Raw genomic sequence first — 13,122 nt, forward strand, 5'->3', positions numbered from 1 at the left:
TTATCCCTTTTCTACGCATAGCCAATTTCAGCAGATAAGAAGTGAGACATGAAAAGATTAAGCAGCTGACCTTGCACCACACCTTTTAATAGGTACGTCCTAGTGACAATGCCATCACCCAAATCTAATGGCAGCCTTACAACTACATGTCACCATAGTGTCCTCTGTCCTAAGGCAAAACAGATAAGCTCCAACAAAACATGCCACTTAAATCATGAAGTGACAATTGAAACTGCTATGAAGAGAATATCCTTACAAGCTCAGTGAGCCATGCACAGAGTTTGTTTTATTTGAATGGCGCGATGTGGAGAAAAAAAAACGAAGTACAAAGATGGCTCTTATGAACAAATAATGGAATTTGAGCACCTTTTATACAATATGTCGGGGCTCTAGGGATTGGTGTGATTATTGTGGAAGAGTAAATGTCGACAAAGAGGATCCAGACACGCAGGCAAAGGAAAAAGCAGAGAACCCATCACTGAAAGCGATGAGACTGTCCAACAATCCAAAATCATGAGGTGCAACACAGCACTGCCTATAAGGATTCATCACACTTATGATTTGCATGACTTTCAGTCAGTCGTTAGATCAAACTATTGGGAGAAAGGTTACAGAAAAGTAAGCACCTGAGAAAGCAGCTTTCGTGGAAAGTAGTACAGTGTAAAAATACGACAAATAACTTTCAAAAATAAAATAAGGTGTTGTTTACGTGGGAAGAAAGATTGTTTTCTAGGATTGCTAGATAAACACTAGTGAGTGCTTAATACAGATCGGATATCTGAGTTCAATGGAGAAAAGGGACAGTCATCTTGTAATAAAATACTTCGCACTGAAGAAATTCAAAAGGTGAAAACAATCATGGAACGAAGTAAAGAAAATGAAAAGAGGTGGGACAAAGGCGTTTTTCGAAATTGCAGACCCTTGGTGCGTTAGCTCCATTTTTATAGACAGTCAAGAAAAGTTGTTTTACAATTATCAACTACCATAAACGAGATGCACGTGAGGGTTTTGACAGAATACCCCAACAATAAAACTTTGCATCTGTACCAAGGAACTTTAATGCAAGGCATTGGGGACATAGAAACAAAGTATGATAATCTCGGTCTAAGTTATCCTGAAACTACAACATTACAAAGAGCTGGAGAAGTGATCTAGGTCCTGCAATATTCATGTGTTTGGAACACCAGACAAGAGTGACAAGTCTGCATGGTAAACTTTAAACTTGAGAAGCTCCAACACGCCTAATAAAAAGCAGTTGCAAGTGAATCCGGTGAGTTTTGTAAAGACATGAAAAACTGAAGAGTCACAGAGATAGTCCTAATCATTGCCACCAGATTTCAAATGAAAGTCAAAAGAATACTTTCACACTGGAGAAAACCCTTGGAAATCACATGATTCGCATACTATTTGCTTCCATATATTTGCCCAGCTGAGCCTACAATACTGTGGTGTTTGTGTACAAGAAACTAAGGCTGCCTGTGTTATAACAAATCTTTATATTCCTCAGGCAGACCATGCAAAACGCAACTGTTATCTTACTATGTGTAGAAGAAATCATTTTTCAGTATTTTGTGTATCCATTTATTGAGAAGGTATATTAGGTTTGCACTTGCAAGTCTAAGAATGAACATTTTGATTGAGCAATTAAATCAGAAATGTCATTACCTAATATAACAGCATTTCAAATTGCCATAACGATTAATGTAAGAAGGATGCTCAAAAGGCACAAAATGTCACTCTGATCACATTCTTATGATAGCAGAAAGTTTTACTATACATCACGCTAGATAGTTCTGCTTCAGAGAACAAAGACATTTATTACACTGGGTTTGGCCTATGGGTAAAAGCTTCAAATCCGAATACCGGATGTTCACAACGCTCACATCTCGTGTGTAGTCTGAAACTGACACATGATTTACATCAGAAGCGAGGACTACCCGTTGGAGAATGCGCATGTGTCTAAGTGGTATTAACCGCAAAGCCAGACAGAGAAGTCGGCAAACATAAGAACAATTACTGTGGGTGGAGAGACAGTTACAAATTCAAGGTTTAGTCTTGTCAATGCAGACATGAATTTGGAAAGGTGATGGACTCTTTTGGTTAAAAGCAATGTAAGTTTTTCATTTTTTTGTCAAACAACTGTACTTTTTTTTTTTTTTTTTGGTAACACAAGATTACGGTCTTCCGTATGTGGAACAGAGAACAAGCAATTTTCAAAGGGCTGATGGGACAGGGTAAGCTGTTTTCTTTTAATTGAGACAATACCAGAAAGCTATTAATACTTTTAATTGGAACAGTAACAGAAGTTTTCAGTCTCAATGACAAACTTTGTTAGAGTAGAAATAGCACTTTTTAGCAGGCCTGTGGTAAAAAAACATAACAACCCCGCCCCCCTGATGAGTTATTCTCATCCTCAAAAACTGAAAATTCATGACCACCACAAATCGCTGAAAAAGTTCATTACATTCTATGCAGACCTAAATGCTTGGAAGATTTTTCATTAAATTATCCAACACAAGATCATACTGCAGACAAAACGTTACAAACGGAGAAAGAAATGTAACTTTCAAATTAGAGGTATCATGAACACAGTAATGCGGGCATCAATTTGATGCGCACATGCCAAGGTGTAGATTTCCTTCAAATCAAATTTAAATAACTCTAGCACTAATAAATTGTTCCCTATCAATATTGTGGGGAATCATCTGAAAATAGAAGTCATAGAAAATCAAACTAGATAAGGTGCACTAGAACACAGTCCTGGAAAATAAGGAATTTTTGGGTTCCTTATGTGACTTATTTGGGATATATACAAGATTGCAGACAAACGACGACTGTGTTTCTCAATACGGTGACTGTATTTAAGGCACATATCTGGAAGGCTCCTAATGTACTAACTAGACCACGAGTATCTATGTCCAGGATATATAAATAAAACTGTTAGACACAGCAAATGGAGATCAATGATGAGCTCCAAACTTTTTGGCTCTTTATATTCAATTACCACTTAGGTAATTCGGATTTATTAATTTTTTACGCAAAAAACAGTTTCTATTTTTAGGAAATACAATTTTGTTATTTTTAAGAAAAAAAGTTGCAGAAAGTGAGAAAGGGCAGAACAAAAAAAAATAAATCTATTTTTGTCCTGAAATGACTGTGGGAGTAAGAGCATAATTACATCTTCTGGTGGAAAATTCCACCTGCTACTGTCCCCAAAATATTGTCTGCAGAGAGCAGTTGTATGTAGTGATTTGAACAGTGTTACAAATAATTAGAAAAACAAAATGAAGAAAATACTGTTTTATTTCTAGGCATCAAACAAGAGCTCCGAATCGGTGCAGTTTTGGTAAGTAGTTCAAAGGTCGCCATTTAGCAAAAGCTTCCAACGATGTGTTTTTGGGACACGCATTGTAGGAAATGGAAAACCATAGAAATATCATGACTGGTCGACGCAACGTGCTACAATGCATTCAATTATCTAGAAACTTTACAAACATGAGATCACCAACCAGGATTTTACTTTCAAAAACATTTTCAAAGTTAGAGCTGAATTTTAGCAAAAATAAAAACAACCTTTTGTGTAAGCTCAACTTTCCCAAAATGACCACTATCAGAGCGCCATCAGAGGACACTATCTAGTTCCTTCAGCTCTACCAGTGGCCATTCTACTTGTGGTCCTCATATCTACACCAGGGCATCGCGTATTTAGTGTTTAGCTGTACTCTAGAGCATTGCATGAAGTTTCAAATCTATGGTCGTCCACTAATTACTGAAAACTATTCTGGTCTTGATAAAAGGAAGGCTAGCGATTTGAATCTTCAGCTAACAATTGTATGAGGGTTAAAATGGTAAACCTTCTTTGATGAATTTGTCAATGTGTTTAGTTACATATACAGCCAAAAGTAAAGAAATGTTTATGTATACGTTCTTTGATTAACATAATTCCTTATCACACATGCAGAATATTATAAAAGCAAGTAAATATAGGACATGCCATTACTGAACTTTACTGAAGCTAGATTATCCATTTCACAAAGGATTGCCCACACCACTGCTCATTCCACCTAAAATGTCATAAGAGTATGACTTGTTGCATATATTATTTTTAAGCCTATTTTAATATCTGACTAGGATTAATTTTCAGAGTTCTAAAATTGCAGGATACAACTTCAATTCTGAATTCATTTCTGTTACTCTGGGTGCAGCTGCTATACTTGAAGTTCATTAATCTCCAATCACCAAACATTTTTTTTGAAAAAACTACAAGTTATAAGAATGTGGGAAACAAGAACAGGTCTCAAATCCCTGCCACAAAATGTCTAGAGTCAGGCTTGACAATCATAAGCGGTAGGTATGACTTTGGAGAAAGAAAGGCTGTACCATAGACCGAATAACCAAGCAGGTCTGCAAAAGTGTTTGACTGGTAAACTAACTGGATTTGCCTATTTTTCAAAAACAATGGCAAAGGAAGAAATACTGACCTCAAAACCCACATTGGTATGACCTGCAACAGACCCTCATAAAAAAGGTACGAAATGCACCGCCACCTCGTCAAGAACACTGCACTCTAACCAACAACAAAGCTACAGCTTTCTCGTCAGCACTTGAGGAAATTTAGATTGTGGCTGAAACTAGGACATCGTTCTCATCAAATGCATCTGGCAAATCCAGGACGAGTCATTCAAAGCAAAACAGAAAAAAGGCGCTGCAATCTAGAACAGAAAGAAGATACTACTGTCCGCAGCGGTCAGACGGTGTTCCTCCTCAGGGTTTAGGGGTTGAGACAGAGACTTGCTAATGTAGAAAGCAATCCCTTACAAACGAATCGGCAGCCACTGCGGGGGAGATATGGGAAGAGGAGACGATAAATTTCAGCATGGAGTAGTCTGTGTGAAATGACACATGCAGACTCAAATAAACCATCCATGTGTGGCCTTAACCTGGGTTGCGCTATCAGTAGAAATGGCTGGACCCAACTGTTGCCTCTAGGAAGTACCTGAGCCATTGAAGCACCACCATCCTGGAAAGATAATTAGATTTAGAAAGTTCTGATGATATTTTATTGGGCTCAGATGTTCATAGAGGCAGAACAAAGGCATCTATACAATCAAACCCACCAGGAAGCAATGGCATCTGAAAGAGACTCATGCACTAAGTAACTTGAAATCTGGGACCTTGAAAAGTAGGTAAGTCACACTTATTGGTACAGGAAAGCCCTCCCTGCAAGTCAGTGCCATACTATTGCTCCTGCCCATAAATAATATGTATTGGAATACATATTTTAAGACCAGAACTGCTCACGTTATATCAAGGCTTTTGGCAGCTTTGCCATTGAACGGCATTCAGCAATTCCAGTTGGTTACAATACTGGCCATCTGCAGAATTGTGGAGTAAATAGTTCCTTTTCTTTTACAAATATTATACTTTTGGTTTGGATGTTACTGACTGAATCTACAGACATTCTGCTCAAACCACAATAGTGCAAGAAAAAACATGTTTGCAAACAAAGTTTACTGCAGAAATGCAGACTTTCTGCGGACACCAATAAAATAACGGAGAGAGAGCGTTGCTCTTCAGCCAACCTTGGCCTCGCAACAGATACATTAAGCAATCCGCTTACTGGCATGCTGGCGGCTTCTGCAGCCCTTTCTAAGGTACACCCCATGCACGGTGCCATTACTTAGCACACTCAGAACAATGCAAAACTGATGTCGGTGTTAGTTATGTATGTCAAAAATCAGACATTACAGCTGAGGTAAAGCTAGGCGCTTTTTTTCAGTAACTATGTTTCCGCAGACGCGACACACACGCAATGTCGTAAACCTACACTGAATGCAATCGCTTGAACTAAAAGTACATTTTGCACCAGTTTTAAAATACGTTATGGTACCCACTTGTAAATCTCGACTGAGGTTAAAAGCAAGAGTAAAAATGCACTAGCAATCCAAAGACAAAGCACCCATCGCCCAGTGATGACATCAATCAGGTCGCTTATGGCTGACATCATGGGCCTTTAGCATCAAAGGTTGCAATGCATTGGAAGGAACCACTATTGCTGTGGCGTGATTTTTTTAGTAGACCCAGGTAGGCTGATCCTACTGGACTTGGAAGCTTGAGGAATCATTTTTTCCAGACAACCCATTTCATGTAGTAGTAAACAGAAATACATTACCATGTGCAGTTTAACCTTAATACTAGCAAGAACACAACATGGCTTCACTGTATGAGGCAGTACAACCTCACCTGGCCCGGTCCAGACTGGCTGCATTTTTGCCAAGCCCATGGCAGAGGAAGGTATGTTCTGAAGCGCTGCGGGAAGAGGGAGGGGGCAGGAGAGGGGAAGGTGGTAGCTCACCAGTCCTAAGTGCTGAGAAGACATTCTAATGTAATTGGAGGATGCAGCAAGGACATTCTTCGTCCATGTATCTGACAGGAAGTGGCCCAATGATCTAGAGAGGAGATAGGCACAAACAAAATGGAGATCCTTTTCTGGTGCGGGGGTCAACTGGGACAGCAGAAGAAGGTTCAATTGTTTTTTTGTGCCAAATCAAACTATAACCAAAAAACAACAGTAAAACAAAACACCCCCAAAAAAAATCAAAACAGCTATCTTTCTTTTCTGGGCACACAAAGCATCCAGAATGGACCCAAGTGGGGAGAGAACTCCCTGTCAGGGTGCCCTCTCATTGCAATCCACCCAGCGATTGAGAAAGATTTACATGCTGAAAGTGCAAACAACACTGGTCACCTGCGACTTGCACATACAGAGACCAGTGTGTTCGAGCAGGCTGTGCGCGCAATTGTACCAGGCTGATATTGGGGACTCAAAGCTATGTGAAGAGCAACTCTGGGAAATGGGGCGCTGGAAGGAATTTTAAAATGAAATTGGATAAATGACAATGTAGCAGAATCCCATGGGACACAAATGAATAAATAGAGACCTGAGAATCCCTGGGCATGGTACGGTGGGCACCAGTCGCACAGTTCCACGGTCAAGGGGTAGACACAGCGCAAATGCCCATGCCCAGAAGTGTGTTCTTCACACCTCGGTTACTTTCCTGAGGAACACTGCAGAAATGAACAGGGTTGCACTGCCAGGGAAACAGTAAAGGTGGGGGCCGCAGTACCCCAGACACAATTGGTTGCATTTTCAAGAGCAGCTGAGTTTTGCAGTGCAAACTCACAGACATGGGGGGTGGTTAGTCTTCTTTTTTCTTTCAGAGTTGCTCATGCCAGTGCTCGGATGTTACAAGTTCACATGATCCAGAGGCACTTTCCAAGCCCTGCATCCAATATATTCATGTGTGGTCAGGGGAAAGAAACCAGTTGGAACATTTCTGAACTCTGGTTCTAGTGGAGCAGATTACCATGCTCCTGTGCTCGAGTCAAGCTGTCCTTTCGATGTAGGTGATGCACCCCCATCCTCTTGGGGCTGCGGTGTGGTCGTCCACTGGGTGGCTTTTCCCTCGGTTCGCCTCGTTCCTCAAAGCCGGTGCTAAGGTCTTTCAAGTTCTCTTGAAGTAGCAGGATTTCTCGCTCTTCAGGTGGACACACTAGGGGGTATCCAGTCAGTTCATCAGCGGGGTACTCCTTGTGCTTCTCTTGGGGACTGCCATGTCCACAGCTCTCGCCTGGGCCGCTTGCTTGCAGAAGGTTCTTGGCCTCGTCCTGAGAGAAGTCCGTGCCATACTCAGATGAGAAGCGGCTTTTTCTTGCCCGGTTCTCCGTACTGTCTGTGTCCAGGCTGGAGTCTCTGCTTACTGTCCAGCTACAACTTTGCCCAGACTCTTCTCCGTCAGAGTACGCAGCAACCACCCTGCCCAGTTCCTGCATGGACTGGCTGAACCTGCGCTGCAGTTCCTGTGCGGTGTCCCGGCTGAAGGAAGTGCGGTTCACCAGCACGCCACCAGAGGTTGGGGGTGCCTTGTCTACAAACATTCTTTGCCAGTTGGCCAACAGGTCCTCCTCGGAGCTGGCGGAGCTAGCAAAGGCGCTGGGGACTGGAGGAGGGCTGCTGAAGGGGCTGCTGTGCGAGGAGCGCAAGTCCTGCTCTGCGCTTCTTGCCCTGCCTGGTGTGGATGATGGTCGATTGGCGTGGCTGGCTCCTGAGCGCCTGACCCCAGAGGCAGGGCTGTTGGGTACGGTTCTGTGACGATCCGGCCCATCTTCCTCGCCCTGCACCAAGCTCAGTGAGATGGCCTGTCTTGTAGCATAGGTACAGTTCGGTAATGGACTGTTCTTTGGGATTCTCACTTTTTCATCTGAAAATTCAATGACTTTGCGGCCGGGGTACAGGGGATGTGGAGGTGGGGGTGTTGGGTAAGGATTCAACTTCTCAAAGGTAGGTATCTCCTCTGAAGTGCTTTCAACACTGTTCTGCTGTTTCAGTCCTCCGTTCTGCTGCTGTCCAGATTCCCCAGCCACTGGGCTGCCGTCCCTCCCAGATAGTGCTGGGCTGGCACTGGCATCAGACGGGGTGCCACTCATGTCCACGTGGACAAACACGTCTTCTGCCACTGGACCGCTACTGCTGCTGGACTTGGCAGAGTTGAGGACCATAGACTCCGGCTTCTCCAGCACTCGGGCGATGATGGAAGTAGGCACAACATCCGATGGGGTGAGTGGGTGAACACTGTCTTGCCCAGGCACAGAGGTATCTTGAGGCCCCTGAAGGTGCTTACTAACCATATCCTGTAATTCGTAAGGAAGCTGCAAAAAAGAATAGAAAAGAAAAAATAATTAGCAACAGTTGTAAAAAAAAAAAAAGGAACTAATAATTATCAGGTTTGGCTATTAAGCATTATTCATGTTTCCATTTTATCAAAATAATTTGACTAGTATTCTGTTTTCCACCCCTTCCCACATTGCCCGCGCCATCTATTTGTGGAGGGAGACAAAACCAAAAGGAGTTCGCCACCTCAGAGCTCCGAATCCAAGGGTCACCTTCTGTTCCCATCTGTGCCCTATATAATGACTCCAAGCCTAGAGGGTCTGTGGCAGCAGCAATCACATAAGCAGTACCCGTTTCAAAAATAAATCCGAAAAGGCAGTGACAACAGCTATAGGCAACTGTTCAGTCAGAAAATATGACAGATCCCAGATGAAGGCAACACTTCAAGTTCATCTAACTAAATATCTGTAACCACTTGTCACTAACCCACTGCCCACCTCTGCAGCACCAATACATAAATAGCCATGGAACATGCTGGGATACGAGCACACAACTAGCCCACTTGAAAGGCCGGTGAATATCAACCTGGTCGATAACCTGCACCGACTTCCTATTTGTTCTCATGAGTTGTTCGTTTCCACTGTCTCATTTAACATTGTTCTGAAGACAGACAACTGGTGGTTCTTTGTCAATCAATAAATCAGGGTTTATAAAGCACGGCAGATCACCTGCGAGGATCTCAAGGTGCTAGGGTTGCTAGCTGCTTTGCAATGCCCTGTTCATTCGAACAGCCAGGTCTTGAGTCCTTTCCTGATTTCCCGGAGTGATGTGGTATTCTTATGGTGCATGGGAAGGTCGTTCCAGGCTTTGGCTGCCAGGTGAGAGAACAAGCGTCCTCTGCTGTTGGATCAGAGGCTGAGGGAAGATCTGCGAGGAAGAGGAAGGCGGACTGCAGGTGTCTGGTCGGTTGGTGGAAGGTAGTTACTTTGTTGGTGTATGCTGGTCCTTCGTTGTGCAGGGCTTTGTATGCGTGGGCCAGCATCTTGAACTGGCATCTCTTGTGGATTGGGAGCCAGTGTGTAGTTTGAGGTGCAAGGTGATGGGAGTCCGTCTGGGGAGGTCAAGGATGAGTCTTGCCGCTGAGTTTTGTCTTCTCTGTAGTATCTTCAGGGGGAGTGCAGTGACACCTATGTACAGTGTGTTCCCATAGTCCAGCCTGCTGGTTATGAGGGCTTGAGTGACGGTCCTTCTGGCGACGACTGGGAGCCACCTGAAAATCTAACGTAGGGTGTGGAAGCAGGCAGGCGAGACTGCGTTCACCTCTTTCTGCATAGATTCCTTGCTTTCCAAGATGATGCTGAGGTTGCGGTGTGGTCTGTCGGGGCGGGGGAAGGGCAGAATTCAGCAGGTCAACAAGTGTTCTGTAGCGAGGAGTTGTTCCCAAAGACGAGGGTTTTTGTCTTGTCCGTGTTGAGTTTGAGATGGTTGTCCTTCCTCCAGTCAGCGACATTCATCATACATCTGTGAAAGATGGCTCCAGGGATGGAGGGGTGTTCTGAAAGCAAGAAGATGAGCTGGGTGTCGTTAGCATAGGAGATGATATTGAGTCTGCGATTGGACGGTGTTGGCCAGAGGGATCATGTATGTGTTGCAGAGGGCGGGGCTCAGGGGCGATCCTTGTGGGATGCCGCATACGATCTTGTGCTCAGAGGTGAATGGCGAGATACAGATTCTCTGGGCTCTTCCAGTGAGGTATGAGGCGATCCATTCGAGGGTATCTCCCTGAATTACGATTTGGTGGAGCCTGTTTACGAAGATGTGTTGGGAGACGGGGTGACCGCTCCGGGAAGATGACGGCTGCTGTTTCGCGGCATCTAGGAGGGCCCTGATGTTGTCCGTGGCTATGATTAGGGCTATCTCGGTGCTGTGGTTGGCTCGGAATCCGGACTAAGAGGGGTCCAGGAGGTTGTAGTGTTCCAGGTGTTCAGGGAGTTGCTGGTTGACTGCCTTTTCGATAACCTTCGTCCTTTGCTCCACTTCTGTCCAGTGCTCTGGAAGCACCTGTGCTGCAGGGGACACCAGCCCCATGCTTAGCTTCTGTCCCATCCTCGGGAAGCTCCCACATAACAAGGAACACCAGCCCTATCCTTTGCTTCTGTCCTGTGCTTTGGACCCTGGAGCTCTTGTACTGCAGGGGACACCAACGCTATCCTTAGCTCTGCTTGTGTCCTATGCCCTGGAAGATCCTGCATAGGTGGGGACACCAGCCCTATCCTTAGCTGTACTCATGTCCTCTGCTTTGGAAGCTCATGTGTTGCAGGGTACACCAGAACTATCTTTGCTTTCCTTCTGTCCTGTGCTCTGGAACTCTTGCACTGCAGGGTACACCAGCACTATCCTCTGGAAGCTCTTGCAGTGCAGGAGACGACAGCCCCATCCTTTGCTCCACTTGTATCCTATGCCCTGTAAGAAACTGCATAGCTGGGGACACCAGCCCTATCACTCGCTGCTCATGTCTTTTGCTCTGGAAGCTCTCGCACTGCAGTGTACACCACCTTCATCCTTTGCTTGTATTCTGTGCACTGGAAGCTCTCGCACTGCAGGGTACACCAGCTCTATCCTTTGCTTTACTTCTGTGCTCTGGAAGCTCTTGCACTGCAGGGGACAACAGCTCTATCCTTAGCTCCACTTCTGTCCTGTGCTCTGGAAGCTCTCGCACTGCAGGGTACACCAGCCCTATCCTTTGCTTATGTTCTGTGCTCTGGAAACTCTCGCACTGCAGGGTACAACAGTCCTATCCTTAGCTCCACTTATGTCCTGTGCTCTGGAAGCTCTCACACTGCAAGGTACACTGGCCCTATCTTTTGCTTTGCTTCTGTGCTCTGGAAGCTCTTGCACTGCAGGGTACACCAGCCCCATCCTTTGCTTATGTTCTGTGCTCTGGAAGCTCTCGCACTGCAGGGGACACCAGCCCTATCCTCCGCTTCACTTGTGTTCCGTGCTCTGGAAGCTCTTGCACTGCAGGGGGCACCAGCCCTATCCTTCGCTTTGCTTGTGTTCCGTGCTTTGGAAGCTCTCGCACTGCGGGGTACACCAGCCATATCCTTTGCTTCGCTTGTGTTCCGTGTTCTGGAAGCTCTCGCACTGCAGGGGACAACAGCCCTATCCTTTGCTTCGCTTGTGTTCCGTGCTCTGGAAGCTCTCGACTGCAGGGGACGACAACCCTATCCTTTGCTTCGCGTGTGTTTCGTGCTCTGGAAGCTCTCGCACTGCAGGGGACACCAGCCCTATCCTTAGCTTTGCTTGTGTTCCGTGCTCTGGAAGCTCTCGCACTGCGGGGTACACCAGCCATATCCTTTGCTTCGCTTGTGTTCCATGCTCTGGAAGCTCTTGCACTGCAGGGGACACCAGCCCCATGCATAGCTCCACTTCTGTCCCGTCTCTGGATGTGTCCATACTGCAAGGCAGAGCAGCCTGTATCCTTCATTCGACGTCCGTTATTAACAAGGAAGACAATCACCACCAGCACTCTGCAGAAGAACCTATAGGCATGAGCACAATGGAAGGGTTATAGCGCAAATACACGACCCAAACAGGGAAGTCGAGTGCATTACAACAACGTGTCCTTGCCTATTACAGTGCCTTGCTCGCCTTTACCTCATCAAGGACGCTGCTGCAGTTGACACGCTAGCGATATAGGAGATTTTGTCCCAAATAATTTTTTGTTTTATGTGTCTTCCCCTCTCTCTCTCTCTTATGGTATGAGATTTGGGACGGTCTGAGCCCTGGACTCTGCCACAGCTATAGTTGCCCGCTTCTCACTGAACAATCGTCTTTCTTTTTCTGCCTGCTTGGACGATTCCGTAGCTTCCCATCTCTAGGGCTCCAAGCTGTATTTACCTTCCTCCATATCTCCCTAAGCACCACCTCCTTTTAAAACTGCAACTTGTACAGTTTATTGCCATCAGAAATCACCGCCACATTCCTCTTCCTCACTAATTCAACCTGAACGTGCATCACAAAATGCCTGACTCCTGCTGGGTGATCACCCACTACCTTATGTTCAACACATGGAATTTGCTTAGACACCATCATCACATTCTGGCTCTGAAAGTCTCCCAACACTGCACCCCTCTTCCCTTGCACTATAATCTTGTATTTCCACAGCCATGGAAAGCCTGAACATTCAGTACCCCCACGATAGTCTCCTTTAAATCTTTATAAACATTAATAAGTAAACATGCTCCCCTTCCACAGTACCAACACCTTCATAAATGTAAACTAGATGACAGCTAGCCTCTTCCTGGATTACCTCCTTTCTGCTCCAGGAATAGAGCTTCCCATATATTCTGACCATCCTTAAACGTCCCACTAAATTCTCAGCCTGCTCTGCCCCATTCCCTTCTATCCAGCAAGACTGTGGGCTATGACAGACCCTTATACAGATTTCT

At 45.0% G+C, this 13,122-nt stretch overlaps 1 protein-coding gene across 3 annotated transcripts in view; it reads right to left on the reverse strand.

Moving 5' to 3' along the window:
* Positions 1-2,270: 2,270 nt before the first annotated feature.
* Positions 2,271-13,122, reverse strand: part of TJAP1 (tight junction associated protein 1) — a 229,340-nt gene continuing 218,488 nt past the window's right edge. For all 3 annotated transcript variants that reach the window (XM_069236262.1, XM_069236265.1, XM_069236263.1), the window contains one exon: positions 2,271-8,709. In XM_069236262.1, coding sequence (XP_069092363.1) covers positions 7,351-8,709 — 1,359 coding nt within the window. In that variant the 3' untranslated portion in view covers positions 2,271-7,350. The remainder of the gene's footprint in view (positions 8,710-13,122) is intronic.

This window comes from Pleurodeles waltl, chromosome 5 (genome assembly GCF_031143425.1).
Source record: "Pleurodeles waltl isolate 20211129_DDA chromosome 5, aPleWal1.hap1.20221129, whole genome shotgun sequence".
Classification (NCBI taxonomy): Eukaryota; Metazoa; Chordata; class Amphibia; order Caudata; family Salamandridae; genus Pleurodeles; species Pleurodeles waltl.